The 25,237-nt window shown below is 32.7% G+C and overlaps 1 protein-coding gene across 1 annotated transcript; it reads left to right on the plus strand.

Annotated features, from left to right (window-relative positions):
- Positions 1–1,201: 1,201 nt before the first annotated feature.
- LOC133185392 (phospholipase D1-like) lies at positions 1,202–23,285 on the plus strand. The gene is made up of 24 exons (XM_061320565.1): positions 1,202–1,457; positions 3,678–3,828; positions 6,492–6,620; positions 12,159–12,264; positions 12,416–12,481; positions 12,662–12,819; positions 12,948–13,100; positions 13,226–13,375; positions 13,768–13,851; positions 14,046–14,127; positions 15,650–15,763; positions 16,128–16,344; positions 16,646–17,763; positions 17,946–17,995; positions 18,571–18,719; positions 19,029–19,147; positions 19,420–19,533; positions 19,745–19,855; positions 20,635–20,726; positions 21,273–21,436; positions 21,564–21,631; positions 22,187–22,404; positions 22,629–22,743; positions 22,985–23,285. Exons 1-24 carry the CDS (start codon positions 1,262–1,264, stop codon positions 23,207–23,209), a joined length of 4,149 nt encoding a protein of 1,382 aa, XP_061176549.1. The 5' UTR covers positions 1,202–1,261; the 3' UTR covers positions 23,210–23,285.
- The last annotated feature ends 1,952 nt before the right edge of the window (positions 23,286–25,237 follow it).

A 25,237-nucleotide genomic window follows, 5' to 3' on the forward strand; every position in this document is an offset into this window, starting at 1 on the left:
TTTGGAGGTGTTGTGGTGTCGTGGAGAGTGCTACACATATGAAGGTTATTCAAACAGTAATTTTCTCATTTCGTGGGTAAGTTTGTTTGAAGTGTCACACTGATTATCTGACACATTTCCTTTGCGGAAAGACCCCATCATCGATTTTGTTTTCTGTGTGCCTCGCTTCAGACAGATGTTCGTTTTAATATCATATTTTTTTCCCTTTCCCTATAATAAAAAAAATATTTGTATTGATGGTTATCGATGTGTTCTTGCTTTTTAATTATAACAAAAAAGTGATAGGAACTCTCTCTCTCTCTCTCTCTCTCTCTCTCTCTCTCTCTCTGAAAAGGACACTCATGCAGCGCTGTAATAAGAAATATTTGCATGCATACGTTTATTCATAAGTTAATTAAGAAAAATTCAGACTATCGCGTTCCTTACCGTTTTCTGTCATGAAAGAGAAAAAAAATCATCATATTTAATCTAACTTGAAATGAATTACCTCCATGTAGCCTATTCAGAATGCATGAAGGAAGTGGTGAATTTTATTCAGGATGGTGAGTTTTGGGATACAGAGGGGAAAAATGACATTTCTTTTAGTGATAAGATGAATTCAGAAAAAGAAGTGCTTAAAGGTTAAACCTGTCAATACAAAGTCTTTTTTTTTAAAGGACAGATGATACAAACAAAAATATGGATGCCTGGATTGGTATATATTTTTTGACCTGATTTGGTTGTAAATGATGTGACTAATAAATTTCTAAAATACTAAGACATTCTAAACTTTTCATGATCTTTAAAATTTTACCTTTCTGAAACCATCCTTATTAATCTATACAAAATTTTGTCACTTAAAATCCCATTATTGTGAAACTTCGAATAAAAGATAAAATCTGTGCGGTTAAACTTATTCATTTTACTCATATCAATATTTCTTAGGTTGTTATTTTCAGGATTTTTGATAAAAGTTTGTATGTATCATCTGTCCTTAAATAGATTTAACCAAATTTTCAATCTTGTCAAATGTATATAAGCAGGACCCATGAGAACCATGAGAATTAAGACATTGAACAAGCTTTTTTGGAGGGGGGAGATGAGAGGGGAAAAGATGGGAGTATTCTCTATCTATAAATATCGGGTGCGTATTTCCGACTCTCTTTTCAGTCGGGCTCGGTATATCAATATAGGTCAACTTTCATCAAAGTTCAGAGAAAGAAGGTTACCGATGTTTACTGGTAGTTACTATACAGGTGTATGATCCTTCAATGGTCAGATCATGACAGACGCCAATCCTCTACTGGACCCAGAGAAAATATGTCGTTACGACTCCTTTCCAGACTTTTTACGTTCTATTTCTTATTTTAGCGATGATGATGACGATTTTGAGGAACTACCGGACTTTCAATTCACGGAGGATACAAGTGTTGGAGAGGTCGATCTTTTCGATTATCCGGACGAATCGGGTCAGCATTGTAAGTAGAAAAAGCGAAATAAATATATATGCTTTATGCATAAAGGATTTGAGAACACTCATTGCAGTGGTACTATATTATCTTGGCTGCTTTCAAGATTGTAGCCCTAGCATAGCAGCTATAGGCTAGATATCTAAGGTCTTATTGATCACACCGTATGAATTATTGCTATAATTATGGCTAGGCTAGCATATCATTCAAGGTTGAAGTGGCTACGTAGATTTCATAGATCTATGTAGCTGCTATACTCCTATAGGATCTTGAATGCAGCCTTGAAATGGGAGGCAGCCAAACCTGGTTCAATAAGAATTATATTGTGTAACGGAGGAAGTGCTCATTAACAGTTCCTAGCAAATAATTAGAATTTGTTCACCAATTGTGTTGAAGTCAATGGAATTATATAATAAGTAAAGGAACATGACATTTATTTCCAGCTGAAATTTCTTCATTTTTTATTGTCCATGATTTAAATATGTAGATCTGTAAAAATTGAAATTTGGAAGCATGAATTATAGCTGATATGAAACACTATAGCTTGTACACTAACAGGATGTTAGTAATTAAGTTTGAATCTTACAATGATTGTATTGTTAACTTATTATACATGTATGATTGGTTACATGTGCTTATTCAGTATACATGTAATATTAATAATTTTAAGTACACATGTATTGGCTAAGAGTAAGTTTCTGTGTTTGAATTTATACTAAAGTCTAATGCAAAGTACTGATTTATGCCAATTAAGTCCTTTTGTCCCAGAAACAACACACTGAAATTCAGGCATAAATTATTATAGGCATTGGTCATCATGATGGTTAACCGAATTAATATGATCAAAATCAGATCCAAAAATTTGAACTCTTTTTAATGCTTCTAAAATAAGTTCTGTGTGTATCATATCAGTTTGACCATCTGTTCATCTACCCGTGCAGGATCCAATCACCTTAATTAAACTATACATTGATATTACATGTACTGTATATTAATACGAGGGTTGTTCGAAAAGTTCGTGGACGATGTCAATCTTTGTTATACTACTTCCAAGAAATTTAAGATAAGCACAATATCATGTGTAAAAATATTTGTTTTGTTGATCTGTGAAATTTCATTCCATTCGATTTGATAGAAATTAATTTACTTCATTTTAAAATCAACATGTTTTGTAACCACGGCGCACACTTAAAAGCAATGTAACGTCAAAAACATAGCGTCAAGAGTTTCTTAAAAATTCTATCCCTATACATTCACACAGTATAGTCCAATACCCACGTATTAAAAACCTTTTTCAATCACTTGACATTTATTTTTCTAACAATTGTTCTCATTTTATAATTTCCTTTGTTAATGTTTAATTTCTTTTACCGCTTAACTGTGCTTTCACAAGATCAGCAACTCTGAAGCACCTACGTCTTTCCATGACGTCCCAACTTTTAAAAGTTTTCGTTCAGATTTTTACAGTTAAACCGTTTCTTCACAGATTGTCCTCATCCGATACAGAGTCTCTGTCACTCAAATACCGCATGTACCATTTACACACACATGCACTACTCGCTTGTGGCATATTTTCTGATTCCTTCTAATTTTTAGCGTTTATTCAGGATTTTCCCCGAGTATAACACAAAACTGCATCGTTATCCGCTGCTCCGTGACGTTCTATGTTCTCGTTTTTATCGTTTTCAATGAGGACTACCTATCTTCTCAAATTGATTTCTTTTTACCGAAGCAAAATATTAAGCCATAATTTGGAATACGAATCGATGTAACAGTTCTTAATTTAACCGTCTAGGATTTTTTTGTTTTTGCTCCATTTTGCAGAGAAGATGACTACAGACATTATTTAGTGTATTGTTTGTAAATTACTAAAGTTTGACCTGCGCCGCGATTCGATTTTTGCAGTTTTTAATTATGGATAAGTTTTAAATTAATCATGATATTTCTGAAAATTTTAATACAAATCATTTAGATTTATTGTTAAAATATTTCTACCAAATTTGGATAACATATGACGGTAAATAAAAAAGATATGACAGAAGTCCACAAACTTTCCGAACAACCCTCATATATATATAATACATAAAACTTGCTTATACATATGAATCAAGGTTGTAATCTTTAAATGAAGTCATTTGTGTGATGTTACTGTTTTATTTTCAAGCACTCCCTGCATGTAAAGTTTTCTGTGGAATATTTGCACAATGTAAATTCTCTTTCATATTTTAGTACCAAACTATCCATTTTCCACCATTCACAACAAACCGATTCCATTTACAACATTAAGGACAAACTGTTGGATCCCGCGGACCGACGTAGAGGTCAAAGTAATAGAAGCTGAACGAGTGGACGCTCATACCAAACTCTTCAATCCAAACTTGTAAGTTCTCTATCATGTTAGAGGCTGATCTCATTGATAAAGATTACATTTACAGTCAAACCTTGTTATTTTGAACTTGATTGAGCCAAGGAAAACTTTGAGGTATCGGAATATTCAAAAAACTAAAATTAAAATAGATTAAGAAGAAGTAGTTGGGGATTTTAACTTACTTAAATGTATGCCAGATATTCTAAATATCTTTGTCTGAGATACTGAAGTTCAACTGTACATATAATTTTATGTTTTGTGGTCTTCACTAAAAAAAAATATAATGTTGACTATACTATTGCATCACATGTGATACGCTTACATTAGAAAGAAAAGTTTACTTAGTATAAAGTCAATCTGCAGAGTTCAACATTCTGTGATTCATATATTGTGTCAAGATAATATTCAGAAAAAAAGGTGAAAAAGGAAACATCCCTAAGGGTGCTTCGTATTTCAAATATCTCTTGATTTTCAATTAAAAAAATGAGGACTTTTTTTTTAGAGAGTCTTTTATAACTAAAGAATCAAAACAGATGATCAGTTTATAGTGAATAAATTTGTTTGTTTGTTTAACATCCCTTTCAAGAATTTTTCACTCATATTGAGAAGCCACCACTTGCTGGTGGAGGGTTGCAAATTTCAAACCTATACTCGGAACTCAGGGCCATTGAGCGGTGAGGGATCTTTTTCATGCCAGCACCTATTGTGACATGGGACCTCGATTTATATGGTCTTATCCGAAGGATCAGTCTCCATGTCTCGCAGTGGGATTCGAAACCCCGACATAAGGATCAACTTCTTACATTGCGACCAGAACAAATGCTCTTACCACTGCATTATAGTGAATAAAAGTGTTTGATGAATTTTAAATTGTTTAGTTTGTCTCACATTAAAATTTATCTGCTAATGCAGCTATCATCAATATTCCATCTCCTATATCATAACAAAAATATTTTAATGTTCAATCAGAGGACCTATAAGGTATGTGTTTCCAGTGAAAAATCAACAGAATCTATAGAAGTGCACATGAAGTAGAGTATTAGATTCAGTTGTTTGGCTTGAGTAGCCTTGCAAACTATAGAAAAGATAAAATACGTAAAGAACATACACTTTACTCCAAACAATCGACTCGATTAAATGCATTATTTGTATTAGTCAGCAACTATGTATCTTTTGGATTTCAAAATCAAGCAAGTTCATTATGTATTAACTTATTTATGTGCATATTTTACTGTGACTCTGGATGAATTTTTATTTCAAGTTGTTTAAGACTGCAGCTGCTTAACAGGAAGGGAAGGCCTTCAGGGGCCTCTAGAAAATCCTTAATAATACTGTCAATGACAAATACCTTATAAGTCTATATTCCCAGAGAATCAAATTAAATGATGGCGTTTAGCTTTAGTTCCTTTTCTGAGCTGATAGATCTAATAAAGGCATTTTCAGAGCAATTCTGCTGGGATATCATTTATGTATGAAGGAACTCCAATATGGGCATTTCCTTGCAATAATATGATGCTGATTAGGTAATTTCTGAGGAAGAAAGTAATTTGAATGCTTGCCAGGGTGAATTTTTATGTCATAAAACTTAATTGTATACAGCAATGATGTTATAAATATGTGCCTTTAATTTGCTCTTTTCTGAGAATATTATTACATCTTTCAAATGTGGTAATGTGAGCAGATTTAGACTTTCCCCACCTCCTCATTAAAAGTAAAAGTAAAAATCAAAAGTTATATCATATTTTAAAGGCTTTGTGAGCAGACTTTTGAATTTGGTATATCTTAAAGTGAATCTAAGATCCTGAATATAAATAGAGTGACTTCTTGATTTTACATCAATAATTTTGTCAGTTTAACATCTCTAAAGCATATGCTCTGCTATGTTTTGAAAATTTTCCTGCTTTAGGGTATATGTTGTAACAGTTGCAGTATGCTGTTACATTCTTTTATGCCATTTCAAACCAGTTGGAGGGTACACTCCTATACAGGTACAAATGATAGTCTGTACATTTATACCTGCTTTTATAACCCATCTCTCTGTGTTGTTGTTAGAAGATCAATGCTGTAATTTTAGGTTCCATTGATCAAACAGTTATACTGATGATCAAAAGCCTTTTTAAGTGCTTCTGATGCAAAAATATTTTCTTTTTTCTTCAAAATTATTTTGCTGAATCAGATATCAATTATAATTTTTTGTGTGTGTGTGCTAAGAATGATTATGTGTGTTTAGATGAAGAAACAAAAAAGTCGTTATCATTGCACATCATTAAGAATTACATCATATATGAATTCAAGATGAATAATTTTTTTTTTTTTTGGTTTCTTTGAAGATGAAGAATGGTGTAAAACTACTGACTTCCTGCTTGATAGGCTACTGATATTATGGACTCTATTTTCCTCCATAATAGCTAATACAGTAAAACACATTTATATTGAACATGCTTTTTAAGCAAATTCATGATTACAGCAAAGTGATTTTCATTTCCTGAGGTTTTAAAATGAATTTTGAACTTAACAGATAGAATGAATTACATTATTTATATGAAGCAAAACTGTTCGTCCCTGGCACTTTGCTATAAGCATGTTTTACTGTATTTAGTTATTCATCAAGAAACGTGTACTGAATAATGTACATTCTGAATGCAATAATCTAATACCTGGTCATTTTATTGTAGGTATACAATTCAAGTTAAACACGGCACATTCCAATGGACAGTGAAACGTCGGTACAAACACTTTGCCAACTTACATCAGCACTTACGATTGTTCCGGATGAAGCACAAATTCCCTGTCCCAAGCAAGGCGTAAGTTTCAGACCCCATGTTTATGAATGAATCAATGTTATACATATGGGTAAAATATTGTAGGTTTCTGTTTCATATTTCTGAAAACAATGTATCTCAAAAAAAAAAATTGTGCTTTAATATCCTTCAGAAATTTTTATATACACAGCTTTATTGGAAGAAATCTTACAACAACAATACAATTATATTCTTAAAACTGGAAAAAAAAAGAAGAAGAAATCTTCATAATTCATGTTTATACTATTTTAGTGAAATTCTATACAGCTTTAAACATATACATGTATATGTTATTATGTATATGCAGAGGTGATTTACATTCATTGCATAAAATTTCTCTCTGATACCACAAAATATTAAGAATAAGTTACATTTCTCATATATTATTAATTAGATAGGAAGTCCTAGTTTTACAACTCTTTATTTTGGACATAGATATTATAACAGGGTATTTAATTGCATACATGTGTTATGTGATCTAACATTATGCATGTGATGTTGTGTGGTATAAATATGTGTAGATATATATATGAGCTGTATAGATCATTAAGGTTTATTTGTAAATATCTTCTGTTTTCCTAGGTTTCCAAGGTAACTGTTAGGCTAGTGAGTCTTCCCATCTCTGCATGTCACAAAATCCAAACAATTTCTTTGATTTTTTTTTTTTTTTTAAAATGTATTTAAAAACATTTTTGAATTAATTTAAGATCTGTACCATTATTTGCACCAGCCATTCAAAATTCCAAATTATATTTATTTTATTAACAATGTTTTGACTTGGACACAGCATTTGAAAACCTTACAGAGATTTATCTTTGCCAAAACCACCATGGAACACCACAGTTGACATGGAGCACACACAATTATAGTGATCCCAGTGCATGGTGACTAAGATTGATAAATCTGTGTAAACAATTAGTGAAATATTTCACCATGTTTATGTACTTTTATTGTAATTAGCTTATTTCGGCTGCTGTTTTATTTTCCTTCTTTTTTGCTCCATTATATTTGAAAAATGAGTGCTCCCATGCAATTGGAAATGCCTGTGGACACAGATTTAAATTTGATTTGATTTATTCATTGACCTGAAGTGCGTTAATACATTTGATTATTGGAAATTGAAATAGCTTAAGTATTTGTTCAAGTCCTTGGACACTTCTTCTGCAAACAGATATCAATGAGTTTATGACTGTAGTTGATAGCTCTTGTCAGATTTTCTGTTTCTGTCCCATCTTCACAAACACATGCACCACTCCCCCAACAATTAATTTCACTTCCTTGTATAAAGCACATGTTTCAAGTCTTAAAAAAAAATCAATTTTGTTAATGGTTTTAGAAAAAAAAAATAGTGTTAAATTATTGAAGAATTCGGAATTTTGTATAATTGTAAAGTATTGATTATTTCCAACAAAGATTGTTTTCTTTCTCGTTTTGTATCAGTTTTTATTGGACATGCAAATACTGTGTGTATACCTGCATTTAGAAAGAGATAAACTGATGCTATAGATATGACAGTGTCAGTTTTTGTTTTGTCATCATGTAGGTTGCCAAGTGAGAAATTGATATTATTTCTGATGAGTGTAGAATTCATTTCAGAATTAAGTTATAATGATACATGTACATGTTTATGACAATCTTGTGAATTGTTCTTGGGGTAATGAAAGTAGATCTTTTTAAATTTGATCAATCAATAACAGAGATGAAACGATAATGGGCTCCAAAGATTGTAGGGGTACAATAATGCACACAGGAAGCTTATACAAAACAGCTGATGCACTTTGTAAGATGGTATTATTAAGGCCTAACGACAGCTAATACAGCAAAATTTGAATAAATAAATATTTCCAGATGAATTTTGAAGTGTTGTTAGGATTTTTCACCATGGATAATAACAGACTGATAAAAGAGAAATGAAAACATTCTCATATTTGAAAGAAATTAAAGAAAAAAACATTTTTTAAATTTTTTTTCAAATATTACACATATAAATGATAAAATATACATAGTAAATAAATCTTCCATTGCCTTTTCAGGTCTCCCGAACTGAAGGCTCAAGTGAGCTTTTCTGATCACATTTTGTCCAACGTCTGCCTGTCTGTCTGCTTGTAAACTTTTGTAAATGTTTGTAAACATTTTTTACTTCTTTTCAAGAACCACTGGGCCAATTTCAACTAAACTTGCCACAAAGTATCCTTTGGTGAAGGGGATTCAAGTTTGTTCAACTGAAGGGCCACGTTCTCTTTCAAAGGGAGATGATTAGGAATTAATGAAAAATTAATAGCATCTTTTAAAAATCTTCTCAAGAACCGCTGGGCCAGGAAAGATGAAACTTATGTGGAAACATCCTCAGGTAGTTTAGATTCAAGTTTGTTCAAATCATGCATCCTGGTGGGACCACAATGGGCGATTAAAGTTTTACATAGGAATGCATGGGAAAATTTTAAAAAAAATCTTCTTTTCAAGAACAGCAAAGCCATGATTGGTCATTTTTATATGGAGGCATCCTCAGGTAGTGTAGATTCAAGTTTGTTCAAATCATGACCGGGGGGTAAGGAAGAGCCACTGACAATGAGTTTCAAAGTTTTACAAAGGAATATATAGGAAAAATCTTTAAAAATCTTCTTTTAAGAACAATAAAGCCATTGGTCATATTAATATGGAAGTATCCTCAGGTAGTGAAGATTCAAATTTGTTCAAATTATGGCTTCTGGGGTAAGTGGGACCGCAATGGGCAATCAAAGTTTTACATAGTTATGCATAGGAAAAATCTTTAAAAATCTTTTTCTCATGAACAACAAAGCCATGGTTGGTTACATTTATATGGAACCATCCTCAGGTAATGTAGATTCATTATGACAAGTATGTTTAAAATATGACCCAAGGGGGTAGGATGGAGCCACAATGGATGATCACAGTTTTAAATAGAATTATAATGGAAAAATCATTAAAATTCTTCTTTTTAAGAACAGCAATGCCATGAGAAGTCATATTAATACAGAAGCATTCTAAGGTAATGTAGATATAGTTTTTCAAAATCGTGATCCCAGGGGTAAGAGTGGGGCCCACAATAGAAAATCAATTTCATATAGTAAAAAAATCTTTAAAAATCTTCGAAAACCATGATTAATCAAAGAAATATGGCAGCATCCTCAGTTAGTGAAGATTCATCTTTGTTCAAATTATGCCCCTCCCTCCCCTCCCCCGGGGAGTAGGTTTGGACCACTTATACATGTATATTTAAACTTTTCAATACTGAATCAGTGCTGCACTGATTTCTGCTCTACCAAGCCAAAGTGCTCAGGTGAATGATGCGGCCCATGGGCCTCTTGTTCTGACACTGTGTTCATTAAAATTGATTTTTGAATTTAAAATATACAAAATTGTTTATAGTTATCCATGCATGGACAATTTTGTGTTAAATAATAGTGTACTTAATACAAATGAATGTGCTTGTTACATTTGATTTATTGAGAAATCGATGATGGAGAGATATAAATCTTTCCATTTTAAAATTATAATAGTACATTAAACTGCTGTATAGAGGAAATGATAATAGATGTAATGATTTTGTACAAAGTTCAGGAAAGGATAAGAATTGTTATGATAGACTGAAAACTGGAGTCACAATCTGTCCCAGTCCTAGGAGTTGAAACCAATTGTGAGAATTGATTATCTTTCAGAAATGTTTTATTATCAGGATCATATTGACTGCAGACTGCATGAACAGTTTTATGGTGATCTATGCAAATATTATTACAAAGAACATATTTTATACATGATTATGGATGCTGACAAATAAAGATGATCCTTACAGAGTCTCAATATAACAACGAACATTTTAATGAATAGCGTATGTTGTTATACCTCGATGAACTTTTTCTTTATAAAATACTGTATGTGTACTTAAAAAAGCGAGCTTAATATTTTAGCAGGTTTGGCGTGGTCAACAATTCACTAATTCATGAATACCGTTCAATAATTCATATATAAATACATAGCGTGGATGTGTTTAACGCTAATTCATGATTACGCTAACCACTCAATACCCAGTGACTGCGCTAAATTTTGAATACGTCAATTTATGTACATGTCCAATATGACGAGTAAACCTGCTATTTTTTCTAAACAGTCCCTACCCTGGAATAGTTTTTGTGCTATTTGCCCATGGAATAGTCATTGAACTAATCACCGGCAGCATTCGATTTCCCTTGCGTTTCATCTCAGAACTCTTATGGTTTTATCTAGATTGTGACGTGACACAAGTAAAGTGTGCTTTAGTATAATAAAAGGTCTATTTACTAACTAATACATTTTCAGACGTTAATAGGGAGTTAATTTTCCCCCCAAGACAGCAACTATTTCCCCCCAGCTGCACCTCGGGAAATAGCCAGTGAATAGTTGTATTATATTTTTTATTTCATTACCTGTAAGAAAATAAGAAAGCATGGATTGCAAGCTAAATTGAAACTGTTTAATTTCTAATATGCAAGAACTACATGTACAAGAAAATGTCAGCAATAGAAACAAATGAGTTTGTTACTCGACACAGACTCATTAAAAATTTGATTTCATGTAAAAATAATATATGATATGTAAAAGATATCTTTCAGTAGATTCCAAAATTGATTATCAGAAGAACAATGGTTACCATGGTGACAGTGATGAGACTGAGGCATTTTTGTGTATGCCACTTCCCACAGTATATATAGATAGATAGGACAGTACAAGCCTTGTTTATAGCCCTCTGTTGTTTATAGATTTTCTGTCACTTTTATTCCCCATTCATAACTTTTATTTATTTTCTTTCTTGCTTTAGATCATTAAACGTGAATTATTTTTTGTTCTAATCCATATCATTTGGAAGTTTGAGTTATCATGTGGTATCCTTGGTAACAATTATTAATAAAGTATTTTATGGATTTTTAGGTTTTTATGATGAGATTTATTACATGGTAAAATTGTGATTTTTGAAATTAAGATTGAAGATTTATTTTGGATCCATGATCAGATGAAAATTAAGCAAAATAGAAAAGAAAAGAACAGTTTGTATGCACACCTTAAGGACCATAAGTAAAATGAATGGTTATTGCATTACCTAGCTGAATTACCAAAACATATGCATTCACTCAAATTTGGTTTGTCCTTTATTGGAATAATAAATAGATGCATATTCATATTTGAGGACATATTTTTGAATAATTACATGTATAATATATATAAATCTAAAAATACCAGTACTTTAAAGTTCATTTTAATAGTTACAATTTTTTACTGTGTATATGGCTTCTAAAAGCCATGCTTGAAAATTTTTTTAACCAGCAAAAAAAGAAGAGAATTCATGCAATGTATGCTCTTGAAAAGAAATTTAAATTGATATTATTGTCAAAATGCAAGACTTTATTATTTATTACCTGAATGATTTATAGATTGTACCAAATAACTGTAGTATTTGAGTATCATTGTTCCTAATTCTCCTGCCCCATTGTTGTTGTTTTTAAATAAATTTAATTTAAATTTAAATATGTGATCTTTTTATAACAGTCACAAAGAAAGAAGACAGTCTCTCCATGGAACAAGAAAAGTTCCACGATTTCCCAAAAAACCAGACATCATGGTCCGTACAGAGAAAGACTACGAAAAACGAAAGGTACAAATTTAGTTTTGCAAAACTTTTCGGTTCAGAGATTAGAAAATCATTAAAAAGATAAGGAAATTATTAATCAATGATTCATATACTTTTTCATTCGATTGAATTTATCCAATATGCTTTAGCTTGTATGTATACTGAATCTTTGTAGCGCCACCTAGAGGACTACCTGCAGGCCCTTGTCAGCATCAGTGTATACAGAAATCATATAGAAACGGTAAGTCATATTACTGTAAAAGCTGTATGCGATACATGCACATTTTTGGCCCCCATAAAAGTCATGTTTAAGATAGATATATCTTGCTCTTGCAGTTGTGTGTGTTGTTTAAGTTAAATTTTTTTGCTCTTGCAGTAGTGTGTGTGTAATGTTTAAGAATGTTGTTTCTTGCTTTTGCAGTTGAAGTTTTTTGAAGTGAGCCACTTGTCTTTTGTTGAAAAACTTGGCCAGAAGAGAAAAGAGGGGATGGTGATGAAATGTTCAGGGGGTCGTCACATCAGTATAGGCTGCTGTGGGTGTCTGAGGAGGTTCCATCTGGCCGGGAGGTGGAAAAAAAGGTCTGTGTACAATAAAAGACGCTTATAACAAACTGCCAGGGATGGACTATTTTGCATCATTTTAAACATAATTCATTATATCCATTAATTAATTTTAAAATATAATGACTTAATGGCTCTGCTTATAGATGGCTATTTCTAAAGGACTCCTATCTGGCTTATGTTCGTCCCAAGGATGGAGTTATCTGTGATGTCATGCTGTTGGATGCTGATTTCTGTGTGGAGAATGGATTTGGATTAACTGGGGCCAAACATGGTCTACAAATTGTAAACCTAAACAGGTACTCTCCCCTAGTATGTGAAAATCTAAATCAGGGCTTATCCACAATTGATTAAGTTAATCCAGATTAACTTAATCCGGAAAACGTACTACTTACATATAAGTGAAGCTTTAGTTTATTTGCAGATGTCTGTTAGCTAAGTGTTGGACAGGACGGAAGGCTGACGAGTGGCAGGCAGCCATTGAGGAAGTTGCTAAGACCACTGGGAAGGATTACACGACCATGTCCAGGTTCCAGGCTTTTGCTCCTGTACGGGAAAAGAGTTATGCGCATTGGTAAGATTTTCATTTTCATGATATTGGAGGCAAACTTGTATGTTTAGGAAGTGGAAAAAGAGTTCTAAGCAAGAATATTGGATCAAAGATTATAACTCGAATAATCCAACACATACATGTATATCTATCCATAATGTAAATAAGGTAAATTTATTCAAATTATTACAGCTGTCAAGCCATTGTGCATACATGTAGAAGATTTAAACTTCATACTTGCATTTTTGTGAACTTAAGTCAATTTGTTAAATTTTCTCCGAAGTAGACATTCTAAAACACATTCATCTTTTGTTTTAAGAGACCAGTAATCGAATTTTTTTTCTTTTTGAAATTTTACCACAGTCTCTCTGTGTATTTTATTGGCTAGTTACTGACAATATTGATCTTAATCGTAGGTTTATAGATGGTGATGCCTATTTCTCAGCAGTTGCAGATGCACTAGAGGATGCTAAAGAGGAAATTTTCATTTCAGATTGGTGGTATGTGTAAACATTATTGCAAGGGAAAAATAAATTTGTAATAATCACAATTTAAATCTCAAAATTTAAGAGATTTTTTACTGTGCTGTTTTGTATTTGTGTATGCATTACATACACTGTACATCAAAAGTACATTTGTACACTATTGTACAAAGAAAATGTAAGAAATGATTTTTGTAAACAATTTCTTTTAGGCTCAGTCCTGAGATATACATGAAAAGACCCATCACAGAGGGCAACAAATGGCGTCTTGACAGCATATTACGAAGGAAAGCGGTGAGGGCTATTATCTTAATGATAACTTAACGTACCGTAAAGTCGCTTGTATTAGCCACACTTTTTTTCTTCAGAAAATTGTTTAAAATTAGGGATGCGCTTAATACATCGGAACAAAATACAACCCCCTTTTTTCCAGGTCACGAGGACCACTTTCCCGATCCGTTTGAATTGATTAGGCCTACTCTTTGTAACCAATTACGTCAAAGTTTATTACTATTACTCTAATTTTAGAGTCATATACGTCAGCCCTACCTGTTGTAGTCATATATATCTACCCTACCTGTTGAAAAAAATAGATAATCGTTTCATAAATAAAATATTAATGAAAAACGATCTTTGCTTGTTTTTTTTTTTTCCATTGCATATATTCCGCCATTTTGAACTACCGTCACTTACATCGTATACAAGAACTGCATGTCGCTTAAGACATAGATATATTAATACTTAAAAATGAGTCAACCACTATAATCTTTGTGATATATTCTGAATTATCCATAATTCAATATATTATTTTTATTTTTTTTAAAATTTCAGATATGCAATTAGAAGTGCAAATCGTTAGGGATTCTGTTGTCGCGTCATTGCTATATATAACTTCAGTCTGTCACGTAAGACATGACCATTGTTTATTTAACAATTATCACCTCAACACCTGCAATGAAAGCGACGCGTTTTTTAAAAGAACTTTATTAAAACATATTTCAGTCAGAAGCACATATAAAAACGTATTTTGTAACATTCAAGAAAATATTCATAAGACATAAATATTAAAATGTTCAATTAGCACGTCATCATGGTCACAGCACTGATTGTTCATTGCACTAGCTAACTAAAATAGTTATCAATGGATACCAAGAACTGTTTAATTACGCAAAGCCAAACCTTTGACACTAATATCGCTTGGGTATGATTTTTGTTTACGTAAATACGGACACGCGCTTTTTATGCTTTATACCGGTAAGCATAACTTCATAACATGCTTGGAATTACTTTGAAAAGAAAATAATCAGGTATTTCTTTTATCATCTCTGGTTAGATAATTATTTAAAAGATTAAATTTAAATGTTCACACATGCACACTTATAATACGTAGTGTAAAAAAGCTGACTCGCTACTTTCGTTTGAGATTCATAAATTTTCCTACTTTCATCTTAAGTTACTGTACCAGAAAAATTAAAGTCACATTCAATTTATGCGTTTTTTGGATGCGCATTTTACATAGGACCTGCGGTTTTTTCAGGATTTTCACCCCAACTTTGGGGGTGCGTCTTTTACACCATTGCGGCCAATACTCGCGACTTTACGGTAGGCTAAAAATCTAACATTTAATTATAAAACGTTTTTTTAGAGTGATGGAGGATACATTGTTTATGCTGAATGTGTTTTTGACTTGTGGTGTATTATGATGCAATCATTTATCAAGATATGAAAACTTCAGCCATTTCTCCATATGAAGAAGGTCAGGGAAAATTAAGAACAGCTTATTTTTTTTATTTCAAATAACTATTTTTTTATCTAGATAAGCGGAGTAAAGATCTTTGTGTTATTGTACAAGGAGATGACTATCGCTGTTAACTTGTCTAGTTCATACAGTAAACACACATTGGTCAACCTCTGTCCAGAGAACATCAAGGTAAACAGTGGATGTTTGGTACAGTTTGTAACAATGTCAGTTGTCTTTGTCATTCTGTATTATTAAAATCATATACTCTGAAAACTTTTGCCAAATGATTGATCATAATCATATTTAGCATAATTTTCTCATGTTATGAATTTGCATGAACAAACTAACAACACTTATTCCAAGTATCATGTGTAAAATATAGATTTCTGATGGTAGTTTCATGTCAATCAGTTAACATACTGATAATAATTTGTAATTTCCCCCCCTCAGTATATATAGTGTGTGTATTTGTGTACTGTTGGAATATTTTTATATTTGTGCATGTACAAGTTAGATTAAGAAAAGGTGAACAGTAATGAAAATACATTTTCAGGTACTACGTCACCCAGACCACGGTGCAGGGGGCGTCCTTCTATGGGCCCACCATGAAAAAATAGTGGCCATTGACCAGAAGGTGGCATTCCTGGGGGGACTGGACCTGTGTTACGGGCGCTGGGACAACCACACTCACCCCCTCACAGATTTAGGGAGTATAACGTATGATAATACCAACCAGAATGTTATAGAGAAACAGGACAGCTTACCGGTGAGTCATTTTAAGTTTCTAAGCTTAAGTCATTTTATCATGCATTTAAAATTTTTGTTTGAATATCATAAGAGACCAGTGCATTAAGTAGTGTGGTATTTATTACCAGGTTTGCTATCAGATATCTGTGCTGTTGGATTTGACTTTTAAAAATGTTAAACCTAAGGATTGATATAATATGAAATAATATTTGAAAATTCATTAAATGTGACTTGAATATCTGAAATTCATATTTGTAGCTAATTTGAAGACGACTAATTGAACTGATTAAGCATTAAGGTTTAAAAATTTTCAGGTATCAGAAGCAGATGACCATGCTTTTGCCCAGAAAAGCAAGGAAAATGTTAAGTCAGAGGACATTATAGAGGATCTCAATGGCATTACTCTAAATATTACTCCACCAAGTCCAAAACTGGGAAAATCTGACAGTGACCCTGAATGTGTGTGTGGTCGAGAGAGGACAGGCACTAACCATAGTGACAAAAGTTATGACAATCAGTCACTGGAGGCAGAAGACATGCAGAATCTGATTGGTTCAGGACCTCAGAATCAAACTGTTGTCATGGCAACTGTGCACTCTGACCCTGCAGCAAGTGAAACAAACCCCAATCAGAAAAGCTATGCAGAGAGGAATAGTTCCTCAGTGGAGGCATCATCAAAAAGAGAAAGTGGTGAAGAAGAAAAAGAAGAATCAGATACGGAGTCAGTCAAAGATCTGAAGAAAAATTCCAAACCCAGACTGGAAAGGATGGAATCCACGACGGAGCATGCAGAGAAGTATATGGAGAGAGAGTCGGATGAAGACATACCCGTGATCAGTGAAAATACAGCTGATGTGTACTCTATGAGTGCGAAAGACGTCCAAGAGGCATTACATCGAAAAAGTGGGAAAAGTTTTAAGGCGAAAGATGAGAAAGCACGGGTGCATTTCTCTGGTGATGGTGTTGAAAGGGATTCTGAGGCTATATTTGATTCTGATGAAAAAGATGATCATAATGTAGGTGTAGAGATTAAAGGATATCATAAACTTAACAGTGAAAATCAGAGTAGCTTTAGGGAAAATAATAGGGCAGCTAGTGATTCTCAACTAATTGATCAAATTGTGCGTAGTCCAAGTGTCAAAGAAGGTAAATCAGAATCTACACAAGAGACAGCTGACCAGGACAAGGGAACCAAGAGGGAGAGCTGGGCCATGAGAAAGTTACGCCGGACTCTTAGTCACGGACACGAGCGAAACAACAACATAAATATCAACACCGGGGAACAAACTGAGGATAGTGGACCTCAATCACCAACTGCATTAAATCGGTGGAAACTAGTTCTGAATGTTCAAAAGTTCCAGTCAGCCGTCAAACAACAACAGCAGGAACCAGTTCCTTTTCCCAAAGAAAAGAAACCCCTGACACCAAAGATTAGTAAGCTGGTAGGTATTAATGGACAAGTTTTAACCTTACATTTTTTAGTATAAACAATAAATGTGAAATTGTAGTGACTGGTAATACCGGTAAATAGAATAAATACTTGTCTGTATTCCTTACTTGTGTATATCAGCTACAGGTATATGTATACTGGTTCATGTATATCTAACATCTCTTTATATTTCAGTTTCACTTGGATAGATCCAATAGAGACAGTTCACTTGATCTAAAGGACAGGTCAGTTAAATATACAGGCAATTAAAGTTTTGCATTTGATGTACTGTGTTTACGGAGTAAACTTTTAGAGATATTTATTGACCAATAAATTAATGATATATGATTTGTAGACATAAGGCCAACGTTAAAGTCAGTAACAGGTACTGACAATCTTAAGGAAAGAATTTAAAAGGTGCCAAGTGAACTTTCAATTCCATACTTACAACAAAATTACTAAAAAGTCAGGGAAAATATTCCATTCATTTGATTTGTGGAAAAGTACTTTGACTTTTTTAGTGTCATGCATGTACTTGCTAAAAAGATACAGAAGAAAGTTATTCATACATTAATGTATTAGGACCTTAGGTCAATAATTAAGGTCAAATCAGTAAAAGATTTTTAAATGTTGTGAGTAAAGTACATCTGTAAACTATTGCTAGTTGCAGTGAAATACTCTGCAATGCACAAGTTATTTTTGAAAAAATATAAATTCCATACATGTTAACTCAGCTTTCTGTCATATTCATGCTTGATTATATATTTTTTACTTTCTTTTAGAAAGGCAGTATTATATAAATCACCGTTTTGTTTTTCAGCCTTGAGAAGCCAGCATTGATACAGAGAACCAAGAGTGAGATAGCTATAGATGAATTAGGACTGAAAGGATCCTCGAAACTCTGGATAGGCAAGGATTACTGTAACAACATACACAAGGACTTCGTGGATCTTAATGCTCCATTTGAAGGTCTGTTTGCCCTGTATTCTCTGTAGTTACAAGTACATTGTAACAAATTAAATTTAGTGTAGTTGTAAAAGCTCTAGAGTTGCTTCCCCTTCCAAAAACCTGTGATGAGCATTTCGTAAGAAAGAATTTTTAGTATATGTTAAAAAGAAAAAAAAGAAAAAGAAAACTGAAATTGTTCGTATTAAAAATGATGTATCTGTATGTGAAAAAAGTTATACAAGTAAATTTACAGTCACAATATTTGAAAATTGGATTTGAACTTTGTCACAATCTTTTTGTTATTCATTGCATATTCACATTGTATTTCAGATTTTATTGATCGATATAAAACTCCACGAATGCCATGGCATGACATTGGAGCAGTGGTTTATGGGAAGGCAGCTAGAGATGTTTCCAGGCATTTCATTGGTCGATGGAATATAACAAAGGTAAAAATTACTGGAATTAATATTTAACAGTTTTTCAAAATCTTTAATTTTAGACATGAGTAGTGAAGTACAAACATGTATATATTTATTAAATCGTGTATCAACATGACAACTGGAAATTCTCTTTGTAAGGAGAGCTAGTACTTTCATTGGCTTACAATTAGCTGCTGAAGCCTATATTCTTATTCAATAAATTAAAAATCAATTATTTTGACTTGAGAGAAGTAAATTTTGTAGAACTAATCAATAACATTTTCACATTATTATTTCAGCAAGAGAAATGTAAGAACAACAAGGAATTTCCTCTGTTGTTACCCAAAGCTTATGCTCAAGATAATACTCTACCTCCATCTATAACGGGGTCATGTCACGAGGTCAAAACACAGGTCAGTAGGTCAGGCAGGAGTTCACTGCATGTGTACTTACATCCAGCCAATGAATTGTAGAATACAAATAAGAAATATTGGTACAGTGTCAACTAATTTGTAGATATTTGCTTACTGAATGAGGGTGAAATAAAAAAAATAATAATCTTGTTAATGTGAACATCTCACTGTTCTTATTTCAAGTAAACCATTTTATTTGTATTTTTGTTAGATTCTGAGGAGTTTGAGTGGTTGGTCTGGTGGTATTAAAACTACAGAGTGTTCTATACAGACTGCTTATCTACATTGTATTGAAAGTGCCAAACATTACATTTACATCGAGGTATGTTATGTCTACATTGTATTGAAAGTGCCAAACATTACATTTACATCGAGGTATGTTATGTCTACATTGTATTGAAAATGCCAAACATTACATTTACATCGAGGTATGTGTATGCAGCCTTATTTGTCAAACTGGGTTTATATTGACGTGCTTGTAATATGTTTTACTATATATACACATTAGGGGCCCAGCATTTGTCTTATTTTCAGGTACCAGTTGAAAATTTCAATGGATAAGTAAATAATGCCAGGCACTTGTCTGATCTGTGAAGAAAACTTTCAAAAGTAGAAATTAAATTAAAAGAAATAAAAGTTGCTGTTAGCTTTTCATCGGAAGTTTAAAAATTGACAGCAGTGCATTAATAATTTGATCCTGATTGTCTTGATGAATTTCAATCCTTGTTGTCAAACTTGTTCTGGATTGAAGTTTGTGATTTGCTCATTTCTTTTGATATTGAATAGATACCGATAGTTGCCTAGAACTGATGAAGTTATGGGTTTCAGTGTCAGGTTAAAAACCTGAATCAGGGAATTAATATTTAACACTTTATCAAAATAATTACAAAACAGACTTAATGAGTAGATCACATTATTTCAGATGAAACAAAATTTAAATTGTCAATAAGTCATCTAGCGAAAAACTCTTTGGCAAGTAAAAAGTAAATTCCATTGACATTCGTTCAAATGGACAAGCACAAAAAAGTAAATGTTGAGCCCTGCACCTGTACATTTAAATGTATATATATGTATGTTTCATTTAAACCATTTGTGTTGCAGAATCAATTCTTCATAACTCGAGTTGGAGATAAATCTGTGATTAAAAACAAAATTGGGGATGCCTTGTTCAACAGGATCATCAGAGCTCACAGGTATGCATAAATCAGGCCATTAAGGTACATCAACCCTCTGCTCACTCATATAAAATGTTGCTTTAATTTTTATGATTTTTTGTCAGAAATGTATTTTTAAGTAAAATACTATTATATCATAGCTAGCGGGGCATATTACAAAAAAAGACATTTCACTTGACAAATCTATAAAGGATTAATACATATTTATGTCATTAAGAGTTATCTATCTTATCATAGTCTCAATAAACCTTAAATCAGAGTCAAACAGAAAAAGTATTGAGAAAAAATATTGTGTACAGTGGAGCCTCATTAATCCGGATTCCAATAATCCAGACACCTTCCGGATGAAATTTGTTTGGAACAAAATGATCAGTTATATCTATCAATTATAAAAGATCAGTTTCAGGAATCTGGAGGCTTCATTAATCTGGACGATTTGCTTGGGGAACACAAGCGTACATATGAACAAGACTGTACTGTATCTTTAAATAAATCTGTACAAGTAAGATGTAATACAAGTTTATTTGAAATTTAATGTTTATATGCTGTGTTTTAATTTTCAAGGAATGGAGAAAATTTCCGGGTGTATGTGGTCATGCCATTACTTCCAGCCTTTGAAGGGGACATAGGGGGAAATGGGGGATATACCATTAGAACAGTCACGCATTACACCTACACATCTATCTCTAAAGGACCCTGTTCCCTCTGGGAGAGGCTGTCAAAGGAGGGTGAGACAGGATTGAATTTTAAATCTTTATCAGTTTAAATTTACCACCTTATTCCACAATTATTGAAAAAAATCTTATACATAAATATGGTTTGTGATGGTGTTTAAATTCACTCCATTTATTTCAGTTCTTGATCCTCTGAAGTACATTGTATTTTGTGGATTACGAAATTATGATGAACTGTCCTCTAAACTGGTATGTAAACAGACTATATCGAAGTCACCAAGTTATGATGTCAGTTCATAGAATGATGGACAATGTAATAAGTGGTAGTGCTAAAGTCTTAGCATTTCTTCATAGAGATTCTGTGACAGACTTTTCAATCCAGATAACTTTTTGGTTGTTGAGAGGCATTGTCTAGATAGTCTACATATGCACTGTACAATGTTGCTTGTATACAGAAAGCTTTTCATTTATTCTGAAAGCTTATATGTACATGTATTTACTGTATATTTGAAATTCAATTCATCCAAAAAATGTAGCACTCCAAGGTGTGTTTTGTATATAATACTTTCCAAGATATGTTTTGTATATATTACTTCCCAAAATACATGTTTATTTGGTAGTCCTACGGTACTTAAGAAAAACATCTGTATCATGTAGATATGACAAATTACAGAATGATATAGTGAAGTAAATTAGAAGGTTCTTGGAACTTCACTATAACCATGTTTTACTGTAGTCAATATTTAAATTAGCATTGCCATACTGTGTAAAAGATATGTTTTCTAACATTGAACCTCTTTGTAGGTATCAGAGTTGGTATATGTCCACAGTAAGCTTTTGATCGCTGACGATGATACCGTCATCATTGGTTCTGCTAACATCAATGATCGCAGTCTCCTTGGTGACAGAGACAGTGAGATTGCCGTCATGGTCCAGGATATCCACAAAAAGGAAACAAAGTTCGCAGGCGTTCCTCACCTTGTCGGGAGGTTTGCTACCTCACTCCGGAAATCTCTCTTCAGGTGGATTTGATTTCTGTGAAAATCTTTATAAAAAGATGTCTCCATTCTCATTTACATTCTTTGCTATTGGAAAAGCTTTAAATTATGTTCCTAATTATGCTTGATCTCAGATTGGATTATTTGAATTGTACTATCAATGAATTTGTGTGTGAAGTTAACATTGCTCAGTCTGATTTCTTTGGTCTGACTTGCATTTCTAGTCTCTTTTTTTTTAATTTTCATAGTGAACATATGGGTATCCCTGTAGGGGACCCCGTCCTAGATGATCCGGTCTGTGATTCTTTCTATAAATCCGTGTTCCTCAGACGGGCCACTGTCAATACCAGTGTCTTCCAAAAGGTTTAAATTCATTCAGCTTCTATTTTTAAATTTGGTATTTTTTTTTATCCTGACCAATGTAAAATGTAAAAAATCAAATTATTTCATATGAAACTTTATATCTGAAATCCAAATATGAAGCATCATGTCATGATTTGAAGGTCAGCTAGCTTTTTCAAATTTTTCATTGTTAAAAATAATTGAAAAACCTGTCATAAAGAAAAGAAATTTATGAATAATTATAAAAGTTTTCTGTTTACAGGTGTTCAATTGTATCCCGTCTGATTTGGTTTTGAGCTTTGCTGAGCTGAATCAACTCAGCTCGGAGAAAACTCTAGCTGAGACTGATCCAGAACAGGCCCGTAACGAACTAAAGAAAATCCAAGGTCACATTGTGCTCTTGCCATTACACTTTATGGAACATGAAAGTAGTCTTATACCCTCAGTAGGAAAGGAAATGTTTCTTCCTGTGGATGTTTGGATTTAAAGGCAATTTTTTTTCTCTGCCTTGTTTGTGTGTGAAAATGCTATGGAGTGTACAGCTGAAGTAATATGCAGTGCATATAATGCATCATGCCTTACTACTGCAAATCAAATGTTAGCATGGCAACTAAATACCTGTATTTAGAATTTCTAGTCAAATTTTTATTAATGACCCAGGTGAAGATACAGGTAAACTTAAGTAATCACAATGTCTATATGTCTGTCTGTTTTTCCTCTTATCATTCTGATTTGATCTGATAACTCGGGTACATGTATCTTTCAATTTTTTATCTACTACATGTACATACGTGGAGGATGGTAGAAAAAAAAATCTTCAGTTTTTTAGTTCACTTGGTCAAAGGTCAAATTCAAAAGGTGTATATGGTTGATATGACTTTTACACAATTGTTATTAACTCTAATTTATTTTAGCATATAGACTTTACACAGTCAAACCTCATTATCTTGAATTTGAACTTGATGGGACCAAGAAAAAACTTGGAGATATCCTAGGGTTTGAGACCTTGAGGTTGAAACACAAAGAAAAGGTGGTTGGGACTTCCAACACTTGGACATATCCATGATATTTGAGATATTGATGTTCAAGATGCTGAAATTTGACTGTATTTACTAGCTAAACAAAGGAAAATGCAGTCACTTGTTTAAAAGTCAAGACTAGGATTATTGATATGACCATTGTGTTGCATTAACATAGATATTTTGTAACCTACATATTATTAGTTATTACATAGATTGGATGAATATTTTGGGAAAGACTCATATAGATTTTTGGTGTCTCTTAGTCATAGGTCAAAGTCAGAGGCCAAGATTATTCATAATATGACTTTGTCAGGTTTAACTTTTTTTTTCTAGAAATATGAATTATTTGATATAAGAGAAAAAAATTATTTATCTACATTTTAGAATTTTTGTCATGATGTAGTTCATGTTTGGTTCTTAGTTGTCCTATATTTAGACATATGATTCGGTGACCCCCTGAATCATGTTCTATCTTATCCTGAGTCTTATACAGAGAAATGATATTTTTTAAATACTGTAAATATATGTATTTTTGCAAATTGACTATGCATTATTTATTGTTATGGTTAGATTTCTCAGGTGGTTTGAAAGTTGCATGTATCAAAATATAGATACTACATCTGATGTATACATTTAAATATATTTTGTAATTTTATTATTAAGTAACATGTATTTTAAAGTTTTATGACACACATTAAAATCTTACTGTTATCACTTTAAGCCCAAAAGTTGACCAATGGCTAATGGTTAAAAGTTGTAAAAAAAAAATAATATATCGAAGTCCACATTTCATCCCCAAAACAAATTTAAGATGTGCACTGGCCAAAATCCACAAAATCATTAAAAAAAAATAACTTCAACCTTCAAGAAATCATCAGTTTTGAATTTTCATCATGTTCATTGCATTCAAGTTAAATACAGACCCCCCCCCCCCCCCAACAAACACAAAAGAGCTATACATGTAGTATGTACAGGATGTAAGGACTCGAGGCAACATTCCATTACCATAGATGCTTTTTTATTACATCCTATAATTGTGTTCTTTCAATGTGATATTGCTTTAGACAAAAATATGTATGCATAGAAAGACTTTAACAATAATTTATTCTCTAAACTCCACTATTAAAACTTTTTTTTATCTGAAAAACTATGAATGTTTATAAAAGACCTAATTATTCAGCCTTTGAGTCATTTTGCTTTGAAGCTGTGTTTTTGTCCACTATACACAAGCTACACATGATGTTAAATCCCGGACCTTTTTGATTTTTCAAGGCCACATCAGCAGGGCGGTGTTTTACATTCCTAAAGTACATGTAGCATCTCATATTTCTATATATCACTTATTAGACATAATGTACATATATAACTACGGCTTAGGAGTATTTTCTTACTCTTTTTAAAGAGTCAATGCTAGGGCAATATGGGACCTTTGGGAGTTAATGATAGCCATTAGCTATTGTCGCATTAGTTGTTGGATTTTTTTTTTATCAGAA

This window comes from Saccostrea echinata, unplaced genomic scaffold (genome assembly GCF_033153115.1).
Source record: "Saccostrea echinata isolate AGI-Se365-2 ecotype Australia unplaced genomic scaffold, CSIRO_AGI_Sech_v1 ptg000012l, whole genome shotgun sequence".
In the NCBI taxonomy this organism is placed as follows: Eukaryota; Metazoa; Mollusca; class Bivalvia; order Ostreida; family Ostreidae; genus Saccostrea; species Saccostrea echinata.

What these genes read in the sequence shown, in the direction of transcription:
- LOC133185392 (XM_061320565.1), top strand. Translation starts at nt 1,262, where the DNA reads ATGACAGACGCCAATCCTCTACTGGACCCAGAGAAAATATGTCGTTAC. An exon ending in GCATATTACGAAGGAAAGCG is followed by an intron (nt 14,128 to 15,649) that starts GTGAGGGCTATT and finishes TTTTTTATCTAG; the next exon opens with ATAAGCGGAGTAAAGATCTT. An exon ending in GGAGAGGCTGTCAAAGGAGG is followed by an intron (nt 21,437 to 21,563) that starts GTGAGACAGGAT and finishes CATTTATTTCAG; the next exon opens with TTCTTGATCCTCTGAAGTAC.